This window comes from Marmota flaviventris, chromosome 15, assembly GCF_047511675.1.
Source record: "Marmota flaviventris isolate mMarFla1 chromosome 15, mMarFla1.hap1, whole genome shotgun sequence".
NCBI lineage: Eukaryota > Metazoa > Chordata > Mammalia > Rodentia > Sciuridae > Marmota > Marmota flaviventris.
This window is the reverse complement of record NC_092512.1, coordinates 3,621,896-3,638,754: the sequence shown is the minus strand read 5'-3', so window position 1 is coordinate 3,638,754 and position 16,859 is coordinate 3,621,896. Positions and strand designations below refer to the sequence as shown.

Here is a 16,859-nt window from a genome sequence, read left to right as displayed (position 1 = left end):
TCTGCGCGGCCGCAGGCATCAGGTTAAACGGCTTTCATTCATTCAAGAGTCCGACATCTTCCTAGGAGCGCACCTGCAAGTCCATTCACTGTGGTCAGTCACACAGAGCAGAAATGACACAGGATATGCAATCAGAGCTCAGCTCAGCTCAGCACATCTGACTCCCACGCCAAACTGTGAAGTCCTTAGGACAGTGCTCATGCATTATTCATGTGCTGGCACAGTGGCTGCATATAAATGTAATATAAACGTCTGACTGTTGAAGAACGCAAAGCCAAGTGAGGTGAGTGCTATTGTAAGAGAGTATGAGCAGCATGCAGCAGGAGCAGCAGTCAATTCTACTGGGAGGCACCGGAGAAGCCTTCAGGAGGCACATGTGGACCGGCTATGAGGAGGACAGAACTGGGGATGGTACAGGGGAGCAAAGTTCTGAGCACAGGGAAGTGTGTTCACAGGCTGTGGAAACACCATGTGCACCCCACAAGTGAAGGCCCAGAGCTGACTCAGCTGGAGGTCACCTGTGCCCAGCACAGCAGCAGCACAGAGGAGGAGGTGCTCAGGACAGTTCTGCCAAAGGGCAAGCAAGGGGACGGGCAGCTGGTAGCCAACAACAGACGGATGGACAAGCAAGGGGCTAGTGGTGGCAAAGGGGAGCTGGGAGTGCAATCCTGCACAGCCCGAGTCCTGTCCTTGGCTTCTGCAGACCACATCTCAACCCCAAGAGGACATGATCACTGTGGCCCTGCTCCCCAGAACACAGTATCCGAAACAGAGGTACTAGGGAAGTGTCTGTGGGGGGATGGAAAAAGAGCCTGGGGAAGTGTAGTAAACCTGTACTCCAGCTACTCGGGAGGCCAAGTCAGGAGCATCACAAGTTCAAGGCCAGCCTGGGCAATGGAGCAAGATTCTGCCTCAAAATGACAAATAAAAAGGGCTGGGGATGTAGCTTAGTGGCAGAGCACTCACCTAGCCATGTGGGAGGCCCTGGGTTCCATCCCTCATACTGAAAATAAGCAACTAAATAAATAAACAACAGTGGCAGCAGCACCAATATTAACTACAGCTCACAGGAAGACTCTGATTAGTGAATCCCTATTAACACCAGGGACTGTACTAAGTGCTTCCCATGATTACAGCAACCAGAAGAGGGACAGAGAACTGTATCCACCACAGGAAGAGACTGGCACAAAGAGAAGCAAATGGCTTGGTCCAAGTCATCTGGTGGTAAGTGCCAGAACCAGGACTCAGACTGGGCTGGGCTGATGTAATAACTAGTTTAAACCAGTCCGTCTCCCATCAGTCCAACACCAGCTGCGGTGGCTGGCCCCTGGCTCCTGTCCTACCTCTTCCCATTCCCAAATGCAGGTGGGACTTGGTGTGGAAGCTACAGGAAGAACTGAAGACACTGAGTCCTTTCTCCTGTCCCCCCAGATGCCCCACTCTTCAGCAATACCAAGTAGAAATATTTTTCTAAACATTTATTCTTAAAACTTTGCCCTGTATTGTTATGATGTTAAAAGCAATAATTCTATAAAAAGAGCATAACTCAGAAATAGTCCAGGCCAAAAGGTTAGGATGCTCCCATGGCACAGCCACCTCTTCACTGGGCCCCTGACAGGGACCAGGAGTCAGCCACTCCCTCCTGCAGAGCTGCCTGGCTAAGATGCTGCTCCCTCCCTCCCTTCCTTCGTAGATTCCTCCTGGTAACAGGCAGGCTCAGCTGACACTGCTATAGGGTCTCCAGCTTGGGTTTTACTAGTTTTAATGCAACGTACCCTCGTCTACCTGGAGAACTGTTCAATTTCATCATTTCTCATGGTCTGAACATGAGGTATCCCCCAGAAACTCCTGTTAAAGTAGGAATGTTCAGAGGTAAAATATTTAGATTATGAGAGTTATAGTCTAATCAGTGAATCAATCCACCTAATGGATTTGATGGATGACTAATTTAATAGGACTAATTAACTGGGTAGAACCGTAGGCAGGTTGGGTGCTGAGGGAAGTAGGTCACTGGAGCGTGCCCTTGGGGATTATGTCTCATCCCCCGGCTCCTCCTCCTCTCCCTCAGCCTGCTGGCTACTTTCCTCCACAACTTTCTGTCATGATGTTCTACCCCACTTTGAGCCCAGATCAACGGGGCAGGCCTTCCACAGTCAGACCTCTGAAACCGTGAGCCTAAATACACTTTTCATCCTCTAAGTTGTTCCTATCCCGTATTTTGGTCACAGCGCTGAATAGCTAACACACCATTCCAGAAACTCTGAAAACAAGGGGGAGAAAGCTAAGGTAATTTCTGAAACATCTTATTGAAAACGAGAAAGATCAAGTGAGGAAATTTAGACAAATACACCATCTTCATTAGTGGGACATACATTTGCTTATTTAAAGTCAGCCTTAACAATCCTGATGGTCTGGTTTCCCAGGCCCCAGAAGGCCAGGAAAGCAAGATCATGAGCTCATTCCCCATGTGCTAGGAGAGCAGCCAAGTGGCCACTCCTCAGCCGCCATGTGTCAGGCACAGGGCTAGGTCCTCTGAAGACGTTGATCCTGGTTCTGGAACCACTGCACAGGAGACGGCTGGGCCCAGCCAGGAGAGCACCCAGGTGAGAGTGCTGTGTCATCAGCAGTCAGCTGACGTGCTCAGGCCCAGTCAGGTGCCGCTGAGCAGCAGGTGAACCGCACCTATGGCACCAGCAGCAATCAGGAAGAGGAAGAGGCCACACGCCTTGAAAGAAAATTTCTTTTGTCTAATTCACTTACTTTCTACAATTCTGCCCACAATACTCTGCAATCCTAAGCATGCTTAACTTCTGGAGAGAACTTTCAACTTCACTAACTTTCTTTAATATTTAAATTGGAGTCCCCTTAGGAGCCAGCATTTGTCGCTTTTGTCCCAGTGGCTTAAAGACACAGACCTTTTGCCCCGCGTTGGGCGCCAATTGCCGGGTTTCTGCTCTCACGACTAAAAGGCTCAGGGGTCACTCTAGTTAAACTGGGCTAACTGGGCTGCACGAAATAACCACACAAGAGACACAAATACCTTTTTCTTTGGGGTTGCTGTGACGGCTCCTCTGACCTTAAGGGTCCGCAGAAAGAGAGAGAGAGTGAGAGCACGCACTGACCCCTTTTATTGAGGAGAAGCTATTCAAATGAGGCAAGGGGTCAGGTTTCAGGGGGCTGAGTCTATCTTCATGATGTCCACTGTCAGCAGGTTGACTGACACCTGGGTAGGCCACACCCAAGAGCACAGGAAGAGGAGGGGACACACACAAGGCACTTCCATGGAAGACTGTATCCTAAACAGGGCAAGGGGTTATATTACAAAGCAACAGGTGAGCATAGCTTCACCCATGGGGCTTTAGCAAGACACACCCATTTCTGTGACTGAGCGCCTCAGCACTCAGCACTTTGAAAAATGCCTCACCGTGTTGTTTACTTCTGTATTAAGTTCTGAGGCTCATGTGTGACACATTCAAGTAACAGGCAAATCCACTGATCGAGAAACGGCTCGTTCCCTTCTAAGGCCAAAGAGTCCAAGTATTTGCATCTAGAAACAGCACAGAACCGTGCAGACTCTCGGGCAGCCTATGGCAACACAGGAGCTGCAGGTGCAATTGCCAGACCTACCGCAGTCCTGTGCCTTGCAAGCGGGCCTCTTTCTCTGTCTCCCCGCACTTTGTGTGAGGCAGAGGACACCTAAAGGAGCTTCCCACAACCCAACAGCATGACAGGAATCGCACAAGAAACATCAATCCAGAGCACAGCATATGCTTATGCCACTGTTTCCTCTGGAAAATTCAGTATCTGAAATAATGGTCCTTATCTTAATGCTGTAGTTCAGGTCAGTGCCATCAAGTGAAACTGGCTATGTCACTCTGAAAATAGTAAAGAGAGTGTCACTGCTACCGATGTTCAATACCCACGAAGCCATTAATACTTGCCAATTGCAGGAATGCTGGACTATGACATTTGTGAGAGAAGTAATAAGCAATAAAGAGAATCCTATCCCATTAAGAAATATATATATATATATAAGCTGTTTATATAATATAAAAAAAAAGAGAATCCTATCCCAACCACAGCATTTACAAATTTTTAATTATACTGAAATGGAGTCATCATTTTTTTGTTTAAAAAGTAAGTGAGGAGAATGAAGAGCTAAGGGATGTGTGTGTGTGATTCTGTGTGTGCTGTAGGTATATCTGACTGTACACACACATACACACACACACACACATTCTCAGGACATGTGAGGAAAAGCTAATAAATTTTCCTTAATTTGGGCTTCATTACAACAAAATCTATAATTATTTAAGCAAGGAAGCAGTTACATTTTTCACACTCTACAGACCTGCTTCCAAGTGGTATGTCATTAGCATGACAGCATTACATGACAGATGATCCTTATCTTGGAACTGGGCAGATTATGAGTACTCATCTCTGTGGCAGAACCTGTGAACAGAGACATGCTTCTGTGTGCAGGAATGTCCAGGAGCTTTCCACGTTCTGAAAGAGTGCCTCGCCCAGATGACAGCCCCAGGCAGAGGATGCCAGTGCTCCTGCTCATGAGCTCCGGCTTGTCACCAGTACTGTCCTCAGCTCCTAGGCAAGGCCACAGCAGTGAGACAAAAGGACACACACCACATGCACACCAGAAGATCTCTGGAAGTGGCTCTGTGCATTTTGTGGTGAAGTGCCACTCACATGGCACATGGAGAGAGGAAAGGCTGTTGTCACTACTGAGATGTAAAGCCAACTTACTGCACACAAGAAAACAGCATGGGAACCCAGGGAAGGGAGCATGTAACTCCACGTGCTGAAGCATCCAAGCAGATATTTAAGAAACCTCTAAAGAAGAGAAGCTCAAAGGGCTTCAGATAAAATGATGCTAACATGGAAAGGGATGCCACTAACATCCTCCACCGGGTCCCACAACTTCCCCGCTCTTCCCAGCACATGCCACCAGCTCCAGCTCCCCGCTGCAGACATTTTCTCATCCCCTTGGAGGGCAGGTCATGCATTAATGCTGACAGCCTCCGGGGACTGCAGAGCACAAGCAACGGGAAATATTCCGTTTGTGTATTTTGGAAGCAGATGGTTTGTTTTCATTAATTTAATTCCACATGTAAATGTACTGCAGCTTGGGACAATAATAAAAAAAAAGAATGATAGCTTTAATTTTTCATTGTAACTCCACTGCTCTGAAAACGGCTACACCCTGCTATATTACATGTCTGCCTTCCTCCCTCAGGATGAAGATTGAGGACACCGGAGCAGAGGACTGGGGAGCCCTGGCTCTCGCTCTGGTTCCCTATGAACCTCAGATAGGTCCTTGACCCCTTCTGCTTTTACTCTCCCTGTCCATCAAGTGAAGGCAGTAACACCCTCCCCATCCGTGCCAGAATCAACCAGATGTCAGCACAGAAAAGCAAGACAACCAAAAACAGATCAGGCATGTGCAAGGCATGATGGGAAAATCCAACTTGTGGGCAGAGAGGTGAATGCATGCACAGTGTCCACGTGGACCACTGCACACAGCACCTCCCTTGGAACTCTGTCTGGTTGCCATGAGTGTTCCCAACCTCCTGCCTTGTTAAGCTTTTCACTAAGGATGACCAGGAACATGAAACAGAGTGACTGCCTCCCAGGCTGAACAGGGACTACCCGGGAAGGAACACGAGGGACTGTCTCCTGAGATGAAGATCTTCTGAAGGTTTGGGCTAGACAGGTGCATGTGTTAGTTGGGATTCATCAAACGGCACACTAGAGACGTGTGCACTTCACTGCACACACACTTTACAACCATAACTGAATTCCAGTGAGAGGCACGCTGCAGCATTGGAGAATAAAATGTCCTGACACCTGCAAGTCCTTAAACAATATTTTAAGAAATAAGACAGGTTAACGGATGACAAGCAGGCTGGATGGACATGTGAGGAACAAAACGTTCACTGCAGAGCCTAGACGGCAGGGCCAGGGTCACTACGAATCCCTCAACTCTTCTGTGTTAATCAGAGTGGGAAGGAGGGAAGGCGGACCCAAGAAAAAGCTCTGGAAGAGTTCAGAGGCCCACGGAGCACCCATGCCAAGGTGCCCTGGGAGGCGGGTGCTGAGACAGCCCCAGCAGAGGCAGAGCCTGGAGGTGCAGAAGCAGCTGAGGGCAGCCAGAGTGCAAGGAGGACAGCCAGAATGCAAAGACAGCAGCACACGGGGGCGGGGGGGGCGTCTTATCAAAATGTCACGATGGCTCCCACATTTACTGTCACTCCGGACCAACACACAAGACGGTCATTCTATAAGCCTCATTCTGGAAATATGAAAATGGCTTTCCATCCACAACCCCTCAGTAGTGGACACCCACCCTGTCACACGTGCTAGTCAGTGCCTCTGCGAGACTCAGCCTGCTAGACAGAGGGACCCGACACAAGCAGTCACCATGTAGCGTGGAGACAGGACTACTGCGGTGGTAATTTAGGGTACTCCGAGCAAGAAAGAAGGACCCAATAACACAGTCTAGGAAAGCTTTCGGGAGAGCAGGTGACACCAAAGGACAAATTAATCAACACCGAGGAAGCAAAAGGGGTAGTGGCAGGAGTTCGCAAGCTGAGTTCGAGGCAGAGGAAATGGTGTATCCTAAGGTGGAGAAGAGAGAGCAGATGTTAAGTGGAAATCGGCTCCTGAGGACTGACACCAATGGGATCCAGGGGAGGGGGTGAGGATGAAGCTGAAGCACTGTGGGGAGGCCTGGTCACACAGGGCTCTGGGCACCAGGGACAACAGGGAGCCCGTCAAGGACTTCCCAGGGGAGAGACAGGTAGAGTCACGCTTCAGAAAGAGAGACAGCTCACGAGGAATAATGATCACACAATCTACAATTTAGGTTTATTTGAGAGAAGGAAAAAAATATTTCCCAGTTGCTAAACTGTAAAAGCAAGACAGATGTGAAAGAATTTTACCATATAGGCTGTAATTTTCTGTCATTCAATGTTAGCTTGCTTGGGCAAACATCAACCAAACCCTAAAACCAATTAACTTAAATTCCAAGTAGCACATGAAGGTATCCTGCACTAAAGAGAGAATTTCTGTCTACTGCATATATTTGGTCCTCAAAAGGGAAGAGGAGGTGAAATTAAATAATATCATTAAATTTCCCAGTCTAAGATCCACTTTAAGCCAATAGTGTTGGTCATTCAAAGTATATCTTCTGCCAGGAGGCAACACAGCCCTTCCTCCCAGTACCTACCCTTGGTGGTGAGAATTTTCGAGGTGACTTCCAGTTTCTCCAGTGGCTCCGTTCCAATATTTTCCAGTGTAATGATGAGTGGCTGAGTTTCTCCATTGTACAGCTGGACGGACACGTTAGTCGATATCTCATCACCAGATGAGGGCTGCAGCGAATGTGCGGATCTAAATAAGAGTAATAACCACCGTGAGCGCAAGGGGGAAAGGAGAGGGCAGAGCGGACAGCATTCCTGTTCACTCACATCAGGTCAGCAGCCTGCCTCACTCATGGGCCTCAGAGCCAGGGCCAGCTGCCGCCTCCAGGGTTTCCCACACGCAGACCCGCCTGGGCTTTGCGTGTTGTGAACTGGTCACCCTCACTCAGGCTTCATGGCTTGTGTGTGTGTGTGTGTGTGTGTGTGTGTGTGTGTGTGTGTGTGAAGGGCAAGACTACTTAATTACTGCATTGTGGAGGACACAAATTAAGCAACGAATTAATGCAAGTGAACCACGAGGTGTTGCTCATGCTGAGAAGGGGGACATCATGGACTTAAAGAGAAACTTCTAAGAACAATTCCTACTGGAACTGGAGCCAGGGAGATAAAGGAGTGCACAGGGCCAACCTGGTCTCCCAAGTGCAAGCCAGGAGCCACGCCCACAAAGACCCAGGCAACAGAGGGAAGCAACGGTGGGGCTCTGTCCTCCTGCCACTCAAGTGAGGCCCTGCACCACAGGACAAGCCCCGATGGCCAGCCCTACATACAAGCACAGCCCAGCATCTGGGGCCTCCTCGCTAAGGCTCCTGCACCAACACCCTGTCCAAGGCCTGTAGTCTGTGAGCTCTGCCCAAGTTCTACACTACTCACTATCCCAGTCTCTCTCTCCCAGGCCACAGGAGCAAACAGACTTCTGCCTAGGAGGTAACCAGGACCCCAAGAAACACAGCTGGAACCAAGGTCTGCTGGCAACAATGACATATAGGCGACCCCACCTATGTTTCCTCTGCATCTAACTCTGCTCCACTGTGGTCTGCATCTGTGACTGCTGGTCCCTCTTCCTGCACGTTTTCCTTGCTGCAGGACCTGACTGACTTCCACAAGCCCTGGGAGCCTGTACACCATCGTGCCTTAAAGCGCTCCTGAGCCCCCGGGAGGAGAACTCTCTCACTGGTGTCCACTGCAGGAGCAGCTGGAACTCTTGGCTGCAGTCAATCTGACCCTCCCTCTAGACTGAGCTCACACAGGGGACAGGCACAGGTCAAGGGAGTTCTTCCTAAACATCAGTCCCATCCCACCAGGCCAAACGCATACCAGAGGTGTCAATAAACATGAGCAGATTTGCTGCATCCGTCTCAGGTATGTTGATTTTAGAATATTATCAACACTCACCTAAAGTGGAAAAAATCACCTTAGAAAAATACACACATTCTTAAAAATAAAAAACAGCACTTTAACTCCAAATTGGAGTTAAACTCCCCCTGCCAACATCTAGTCTCTCTCCCCAGGTGAGGACGCACACTCTGGAGTGCACTCCCAGAGCCCCAGGTGCCCCCTGGGCAGGCCAGGCGAGGCAACCAATACCTGAGAGTGTGTGTGCCCATCCATGGGACCATGAAAATGGAGCAGGTGGGCACAAAGTATCTTTGAAAACTATTCTAAGAGCAAGAGAAAAATGAGGGAGACAAAGCCACAGCTAGCACACCCATTTTCGTCACCTCTCGTGCAGCTGGAGGGATGGTCTTTGAGCAGGGAGCTCACAGTTCCTTTTCCTGGAATCCTCTCCCTTCCTGGTAACAGCCTTTGCCGGGGTGCCTTTTCACCTTCCACTGCCCACCCTTCAGCTGGGTTCCAGGTGGGGGCTAGCAAGTGTGAGCAGCCTCCACAGTCGCCTAGAATCTCTGCACAACCCAGGAGCCACCTGCTAAGGCCCGACCAGGTACCTGACCAGGTACCTGCCAGCTGCCACAGTAGCAGGAAAAGTAGTGGGTCAGGGCGAGCAAGGCCTGATGGGAGTCTGCAGGCTCCGCTGCTGGAGTAACAGGGCTTAAGGCAGTTCTGCCCAGGACAACAAGGACAAGGCTATCCTCCTGAGGCTGCCAAGGCCTCTACTGAGACCAGGTGTCTGCCCTACACTGAAGACAAAGCAAAATGATCTATCTGAGCATAACTTATGGCCATCACGTTCACCCTTTTAGGTCTACAATCATATTTAATAAGCCTACAAAGTTGTTCAACCATCCCTGATACCCAGTTTGAAAACACTTCCGGCACCTCAGAGGACATGCCCTGGTGCGTGCAGTCAAGCCCTGCTCCCATGGCTGCCTAAGGCAACCACCCAGCTGATTCCTCTTTGTGTCTGCTTCTTTTGCATGGCACGTTTCTGAGGTGCGTGTATGCCGAAGCATTATCAAGAGCTGGCTTGTTGTTATTGCTGAGTGATAGTCCATGGTACAGATTGACAAGTTTTGTTTATCAAATGATGGTCATTTGGGTATCTTCTGCTCTTTTGACTATTATGAGCAATGCTCCTACGAATGTTCATGCTCAATTTTTTGTGTCAATGTGTTGAGACTGACTTGCAATTATTGGGTCACAGGTAGCCTTATGCTAACTTTTTAGGAAAGTGTCTTTGAAAGGGATATGCCACTTTCTGCTCCCCTCAGCACTAAGTGTAGGTCCAGCTCCTCCCCGCCTCACCACCACGGCTGGTGACTGTGTCTAGTCACCCTGCAACTGGAATCTCAGATGACGCCAGCTCCAGAGACTAATGATCTGAGCCCTCTTCCAGGTTGCTTCTGAGCTGCGTGGACCTCTTCTGGTTGAAACAGCTATTTGAATCCTTTGCCAATTTTTTAATTAAGTTGTTTGTCTTCTTATTACTGAGTTTTAAAAGCTCTTTATGTGAATACAAGCTCTTTATCAGATATATGATGTGCAAATACTTTCCCCCAGCCTGTGAGTTTTCATTTTCCTGATGGTGTCTTTGGAAGTACAAAGGTCTTTAATACTGATGAAGCCCAATTCATCAACATTTTATTTTATGGACCCTACTTCTGGCATCACATCAAAGAATCTTTGCCCAACCCAAGATCATAAACATTCTTTCTCCTGTTTTCTTCTAAAAGTTTTGGACTTTTCAACTCTTACTATCAGGTCTGTGCTTCATCTGAGTTAGTTTCTTCTGCTTCATGTTTCTCCTCAGTCACATGGTGCTTCCTCCACCACAAGCTGCTCCACCTGCCCACTCACACAGCTCACGCCTCTTCCGGCCCCACCTGGTCACTGCAGAGGCCTCCTGGAAGAGCCCTTCCCAGTGCAGGGGCTCCATCAGCACTCCAGTCACAGCATGGATGCTTGTCAGTCTCTGCCTCTGACAGGACTCCTGTGGGCAAGGGACAGGACTACATGCTCACTGTCATAGCCCTAGCACCTAGCACCTAGCACAGCGCCTGGCAGATGAAAAGGGCCTGTTGAACATATGAGGTGGTTTTTAAAACACTTCATAAAATCCCAGGACACCTTTTATTAAAATGGCCAAAAGGATACTCATTATTCATAATGGCAAAAGTTTAAAATATCACAAATCCCAATAGCAAGGATTCCAAAGGCTAACTCCACATTTAGTTCTTGTAAGAAACATTTCAACTTTGTTCTGATTCATGTTCAGCAAATCATATTAACTATTGGCATCAATTCATTATAGCTAAACTATGGAACCAATCTAGATGCCCTTCAAAAGATGAATGGATTAAAAAACTATGGTATATATATTCACAGTGGAATATTACTCAGCATTAAAAGAGAGTAAAATTACGGCATTTGCAGGTAAATGGATGGAGTTGGAAAATATCATGCTAAGCAAAGTAATCCAATCCCAAAAAAACAGGGGTCAATGTTTTCTCTGATAAGTGGATGCTAATACATAATGGGGGTGGGGGGGCATGGGATGAGTGGAGGACCTTTGGATGGGTCAAAGGGGTGGGGCACGAGGGCAGGAAAGATGGTGGAATGACATGGACATCATTACCCTAGATACATGTATGACTGCATGAATGGTGTGACTCTACTTCATGTACAACCAAGAAGCAAAAAAATGTGCTTCATTTGTGAATCAAAGAGCTTTCTCTGTCATGTATAACTGATTAGAACTAATTTTTAAAACCACAATAAAATTAAAAAGAACAAAAAATCTCAGCCACATTCTGATCAAAGAATTTCAAATTAACTCAGATTCTTTAGATATTCTGAAACATGTATAACTAAAAAATATCCATAAGAGGGCTGAGGTTGTGGCTCAGTGGTGGAACGCTCACCTAGCAAGGGCGAGGCACTGGGTTCAATCCTCAGCACCACATAAAAATAAATAAATAAAAATAAAGGCATTAAGTCCACTTACAACTAAAAAAAATATTTTGAAAAAATATCCATAAGACCATGTCTTGTCAACAATTAGTAGCCACTCCTTGGAAATACTACCTGGGTAGAGACGTGCTGATCTGTAGTCTTGGCAAGGCGGGAATGACTTCAACGGTAGAGCCACTGGTTTTGATTCCCGGGAGGTTATCTAGCAGACAGTCACTGAAGACACCAAAGACAGTGGTACGGTAGCCTGGAATGCAAGGCAGAACTCACACCTCCTGGCAAGGCCCACGTCCCACCCAGAGCAGTAGTGAGAAGAGCACAGGCATCCTGGGCCTGAGGCCTGGCCTGCCACCCACCAGCTCCCCACACTGCCCCTCCAACCAGAACCCACAGTATCTTCATGCTGAAGCAGCTGGTAGTGGCACTATGTCCTATTTCACATGCTGACCAGGTCCAAATAAAGGGCAGATGTAAAGGTCCCTGCAAACTACAAATCTGCAGCACCTAATAATCAGTATCTCATCCCTTTACTAATTTGCTTTTCAGATTTCTCCATCTCCAAAATGAAAATGGTAGTTAATATTCCTTTGCAGGACATAATGTATCTGAAAGAGTACCTGAAAAAATGCTTCAAAACCTTCTGTTGAGGATGAAAGTTCAAGAGCCAATTATTGTTATTATAGCTGCTATGTGATACGGCCAATCTGCCATATGTGTACAAGTACTATCATTTAAGATTATCAAATTTCCCAAGCCAAAAAAAATATGTTGGTTAGATAAGCACACAAAATTGTTTAAGCAAAGCTTTAAAATGGCCCTTGAAATTTCAAGAGATAGCTATCATAAACAATATTCACTGTGCAATGAGATTAAATAGCACCTAATGCCCAAGGCCCAGGGCACCACCTTCTCTGCTCATCCATGTTGGGATACACAGATCTCCAAAGGGAGAAACCAACAAACCAGGCCATCCCTGTTGATATCTGCCCTCCCCCAGCAGCCCTCCCCCACATCCTCTCCCCCCCCCACCCCGCCCTCGCAGCTTCAGGCTCTCTCCCAGCTCACAGGACTCCCAGCCATGCTCCCTGTGCTCGCTGCTCTCTAGAGTAAGTCCTGGAAGGCTTCCCTCACTGGCAAACGTTTTCCTCCCCAAAACCCCCCTTGCCACTAATGCCCCCACACTCTTCTCTCTCTAGATCTTATCATGGTGTGGTTTTGTCTGCTAAGCAACCATTATTTTACAATTCCCGATGAAAATAATTTTCCTTCTCTTACCTATTGTTTAAAACAACTACCTTATAAAACCCCAAGTCTGATGACAACTATTTAGCATGAGCACGAGGATGTCCGATAACACAGCCAGCCCTTCTGGCACATCTGAGGGGCAGGAGAAATGCACACAAGTTGGCACCAAGGATGGACACTGAGGGATCAGCTGGAGGCCCCCAGGCTCACTGTCACAGACACCCAGGGCTCAGCAAGGGGGCCCCCACGGTCACCATTACACATCAGCCCCAGCTCTCCTCCTCCACAGAGGTCTCCAGGCCTAATTATCCCCCAGCCCCGGCCCCCACACTCCTGCCACCGCACCCTGCCCCTGTTCAAGGCAGCAGTCAGTATCCTTAGGGTGATTCCCAAGGTCCCCTAGGACTGCCCTCTACCTGCCTTCCAGCCCCATCACCACCACCCCTTCACTGGACCACCTTCTCTGGCCACTCTGGTTCCCTGAGCACACCACTGGTCTCTCCCACCACCAATCTCCGACCAGGTGCTGCTCTGCTCAAGAGCCCTTTCTACACTCTGCTTCCCACCCCTGCTTCCCCACTCCCACTCCATTCATTTGGACAACTCCCAGGGGCCTTCAAAACTCAGGTCACTTGCTATGACAGGCCTTTGTTGACCTTCCTCCTCCCCGAGTCCCACCTCCACACGCTGGCCTCCATCTTGGTACTTCCACAACACACACAACCTGGGGTTACGCCTGCCCTCACCTCACTGGCCCCAAAGTCTGCACCTTTCTCGGGGAGGAAATGACAAAGACCTCTGGTGTGAGGGGCTCTGCACCAGACACTGAGGTGCTCCAGAGTGAGACAGGCCTGGCCACCAAGAAAGGCCAGCAGGGAGCACATCCACAAGTGACAAGGAGGAGAAAGGTGTGCGGAGCCCAGGGGAGCCAGAGGAGGCTTGGGCCACCTGAGAAGGGAAGCCTCACTGAGAGCTGCAGGCAGCCAGCAAGCCCTGGGTGGAGAGGATCCAGGAGAGCTTAGGAAACAGTGCCCCGCCCAGGAGGCGCCATGAGACTCAAGTGCCACTCCACAGGAGGGAAGGGAAAAGAGGAGTCCACAGAGGGGCGGGCCACATGGGGAATAAAGCACAGGAAGGCACGACACACACTGCAAAAGGCCCAGCTGCAGCCTGCAAGACAGACTTGGTAGCAAGCAGGCCCGTGGCCAGAAAGACCACCCTGCAAGGGAACTGTGGTCTGCAAGACAGGAAGTGGCCAGTCTCACCTATTGGGGAGACAGTGAGGTGTCCTAGGGAGTTACAGAAGTGCAGCAACTGGGGACGACTCCCAAGAAGCTGGTGAGGGCAACTGACTCATGGTGGCATCATCACTCGGCTGGGGCCACAGGGGGAGGTGCCACTTTGGGAGGAGAGGCAGTGGTTCTGGTTTCATGTGCGGTGTGTAAAGAGACCCAGAAGCAAGAGCCAGAGAGGCAGCAGAAGACCTAAGGGAGGCTGGGACGCAGCTCAGCGGTGGAGCACTTGCCTGGCGTGCACCATTACAATAACCAAACCCAGAGGGTGTGGGTCACGAAGGCCGCAGAGGACAGCTCTCCATGCGGGAAGGATGGGCTCTGAGAGACAGGTTAGGGGAAAAAAAATGAAAAGCAGGCCCTGGATTCGTCCGGGAAATACTAAAAATCACTAGTGACCTGGGGTTAGGCATTCTGGAACGGTGAGGTGATCGGGGCTGGATCTGGGATGCAGAATGTGAGGAATATCTGATAACACAGTCAGCCCTTCTGGCACATCTGAGGGGCAGGAGAAGTGCACACAAGCTGGCACCAAGGATGGACCCTGAGGGATCAGCTGGAGGCTGAGAGGTGGAGAGTGGCCCCAGCATGTGCACACACCTCCAGGAGCAAACAAAGCACCACAGCAAGGACAAGTCATGGCAGCCGAAGGGCAGGGAGAAGCTGGGCACGTGTCTGGAGACTTCCAGAGGACCACACAAAGGAAGATGGTGCGGTGGGGAGGGAACGTGACGACCTGCCACAACAGGACACAGCCACTGCCGCCACATCACACACTCAAACCCAGTTTTCCCAGGTCTCATCCCAAAGAAATGCCATCGCAGCCTCGTCCTCATCTTTTCATGGTCGGGACTAGAGGACAGGTGATTAGCTCTAGACCTCAACAAAGCGATATAAACGTTCAGCAGCATTTTGCAAGCAGAACCAGAAAGGGATTCTCCTTACCGTTCACAGTGATCGTTCCGGTTGTCTGCGGCACCCCAACAAGTGTCACCGGGTACAGACCAGATTCTGCAGGAAGGGAAAGCGCAGCAGGGAGAGACTCGAACTCCACGCCACTGGTGAGGAGCCCCTGAAGCAAGTGAAGGGGCATCATGAGCAGGCTCAACCCAAACCCATCATGGACGATCAGTTCTATCCGATCCTTGAGGCATGCGCTGCAGGCACACCTAGGACTGTCAGGAAGACAAGACTGATGGTCTCAAAAGACCCAGAGAGCTTTAGAGACAGTGTGTACAAACAGAAGTGTAAAAGTGAGTGTGTATGCACACAGAGGTGCATGTTCAGATACAGATGTAAACATAGTGTGTGCAGAGGTGTGTATGCACAAATGTGTGTGGATACACATGTGAGTGTAGTGTGTGCAGAGGTGAGTGTAGTGTGTGCAAACCTAAGTGTGTGTGTGTGGACACATGTAAGTACAGTGTGTCCAGAGGAGAATGTGCAAACAAGTGAGAGTGTGCAGAGGTGTGGATACATGTGTAAGTGTGTGTGCCCAGAGGTGCATGTGCAAACAAGTATGTGAGTGCAGAGGTGAGTGTGCAGATACAGATATTAGTGTGTGTGTGTTTGTACATGCACGTAGAGTATGTGTGTACAAATGTGAGCGTATGTGTGCATGCACACCTTTCCAACTCTGTTCACAGACAGCACCCAGAAGCAAGGATGCTCTGAAAGACTGAGTGCACCTCGTGCCTGGAGTTTGACCAGCGCTGTCAGATGATCCATGTGTGGTTAGATGTTGTGGGCAGGGGTGGAAGCAGTTAGACTGACCCTAGGCAAAATATCTTATTTTAGCATTTCCTTTGTCTTTTTTTTTTTTTTTTAACTCAGGGGCTTAACCACTGAGTCACATGCCCAGCCCATTTTATTTTTTAATTTGAGACATGGTCTCACCAAGTTGCTTAGAGCCTCACAAAGTTGCTGAGGCTGGTTTGTGATCCTCCTGCCTCAGGCACCTGAGCCACTGGGATTAGGTATTCAGCACTGTTCCTGGCTTCTTTTATTTCCTTTCCACACAGCTAAAGCAGTATGGCCAACTATTAGCGTTTGTTAATGTGGATGGTGGACATGAGCGTGTTGGGACTCCCTGGAATGTTTCATATGGTCAAAATATTTCATGATTCAGTTTTGAAATTTTGACCATGATTTGTGGGCCATCTCCAAATAGAGCTTTTTATTTTATTCTTTATTCTTCCTAAATGTTTATAATAGCATATATTACTTTTAAGCCAGATAAAAGTGAAAGATACTTTTTTTTAAAAAACGTGAGGAAGAGTAGCGGGGCTGTGACGCTCTAATCACTAGGGGAATTCTGTACACACTGACTGCGGGTGTCACAAGTAGGCAGAACGCAGGTGTTGGAATCTGTGCTGGTCTCAGGTAAACTTCAAAATCAGCACTTCATTTCCCTGTCCAGGCCAGGAGCAGGACACACTGGAGAGGCCTCACCCAAGAGCCACTTCCCAAGGCAGCCTGTCCTGGCCAGGAGGTGGGGAGCAGAAGGCCCAGAGCAAGGCTGAGGCCGCGGGGGTCTCTCAGCACTCAGGCAGGAAGCATGACTACCAAACAGTCTCCAGGAAGTCCCGACTCCAAGCCAGGCACAACCCTCCACCTAGGCCCCAGGCCTACTGCATGGCACAGATGCTTTTTGGAGAGCCGCAGCCTACCCAGTGCCAGGCGGGACCGCTCCTCAGCTCCACACACCCTTTCCATGTCACCACCAGACAGCAGCACTGCA

The 16,859-nt window shown here is 49.1% G+C and overlaps 1 protein-coding gene across 1 annotated transcript in view; it reads right to left on the bottom strand.

Moving 5' to 3' along the window:
• Trappc9 (trafficking protein particle complex subunit 9) overlaps positions 1 to 16,859 on the bottom strand; it is a 501,861-nt gene that overhangs the window by 381,891 nt on the left and 103,111 nt on the right. Inside the window, exons 13-15 of the mRNA XM_071602098.1 lie at positions 15,065 to 15,191; positions 11,697 to 11,829; positions 7,244 to 7,407 (exon numbers count right to left, since the gene is read on the bottom strand). Coding sequence (XP_071458199.1) covers positions 7,244 to 7,407; positions 11,697 to 11,829; positions 15,065 to 15,191 — 424 coding nt within the window. The remainder of the gene's footprint in view (positions 1 to 7,243; positions 7,408 to 11,696; positions 11,830 to 15,064; positions 15,192 to 16,859) is intronic.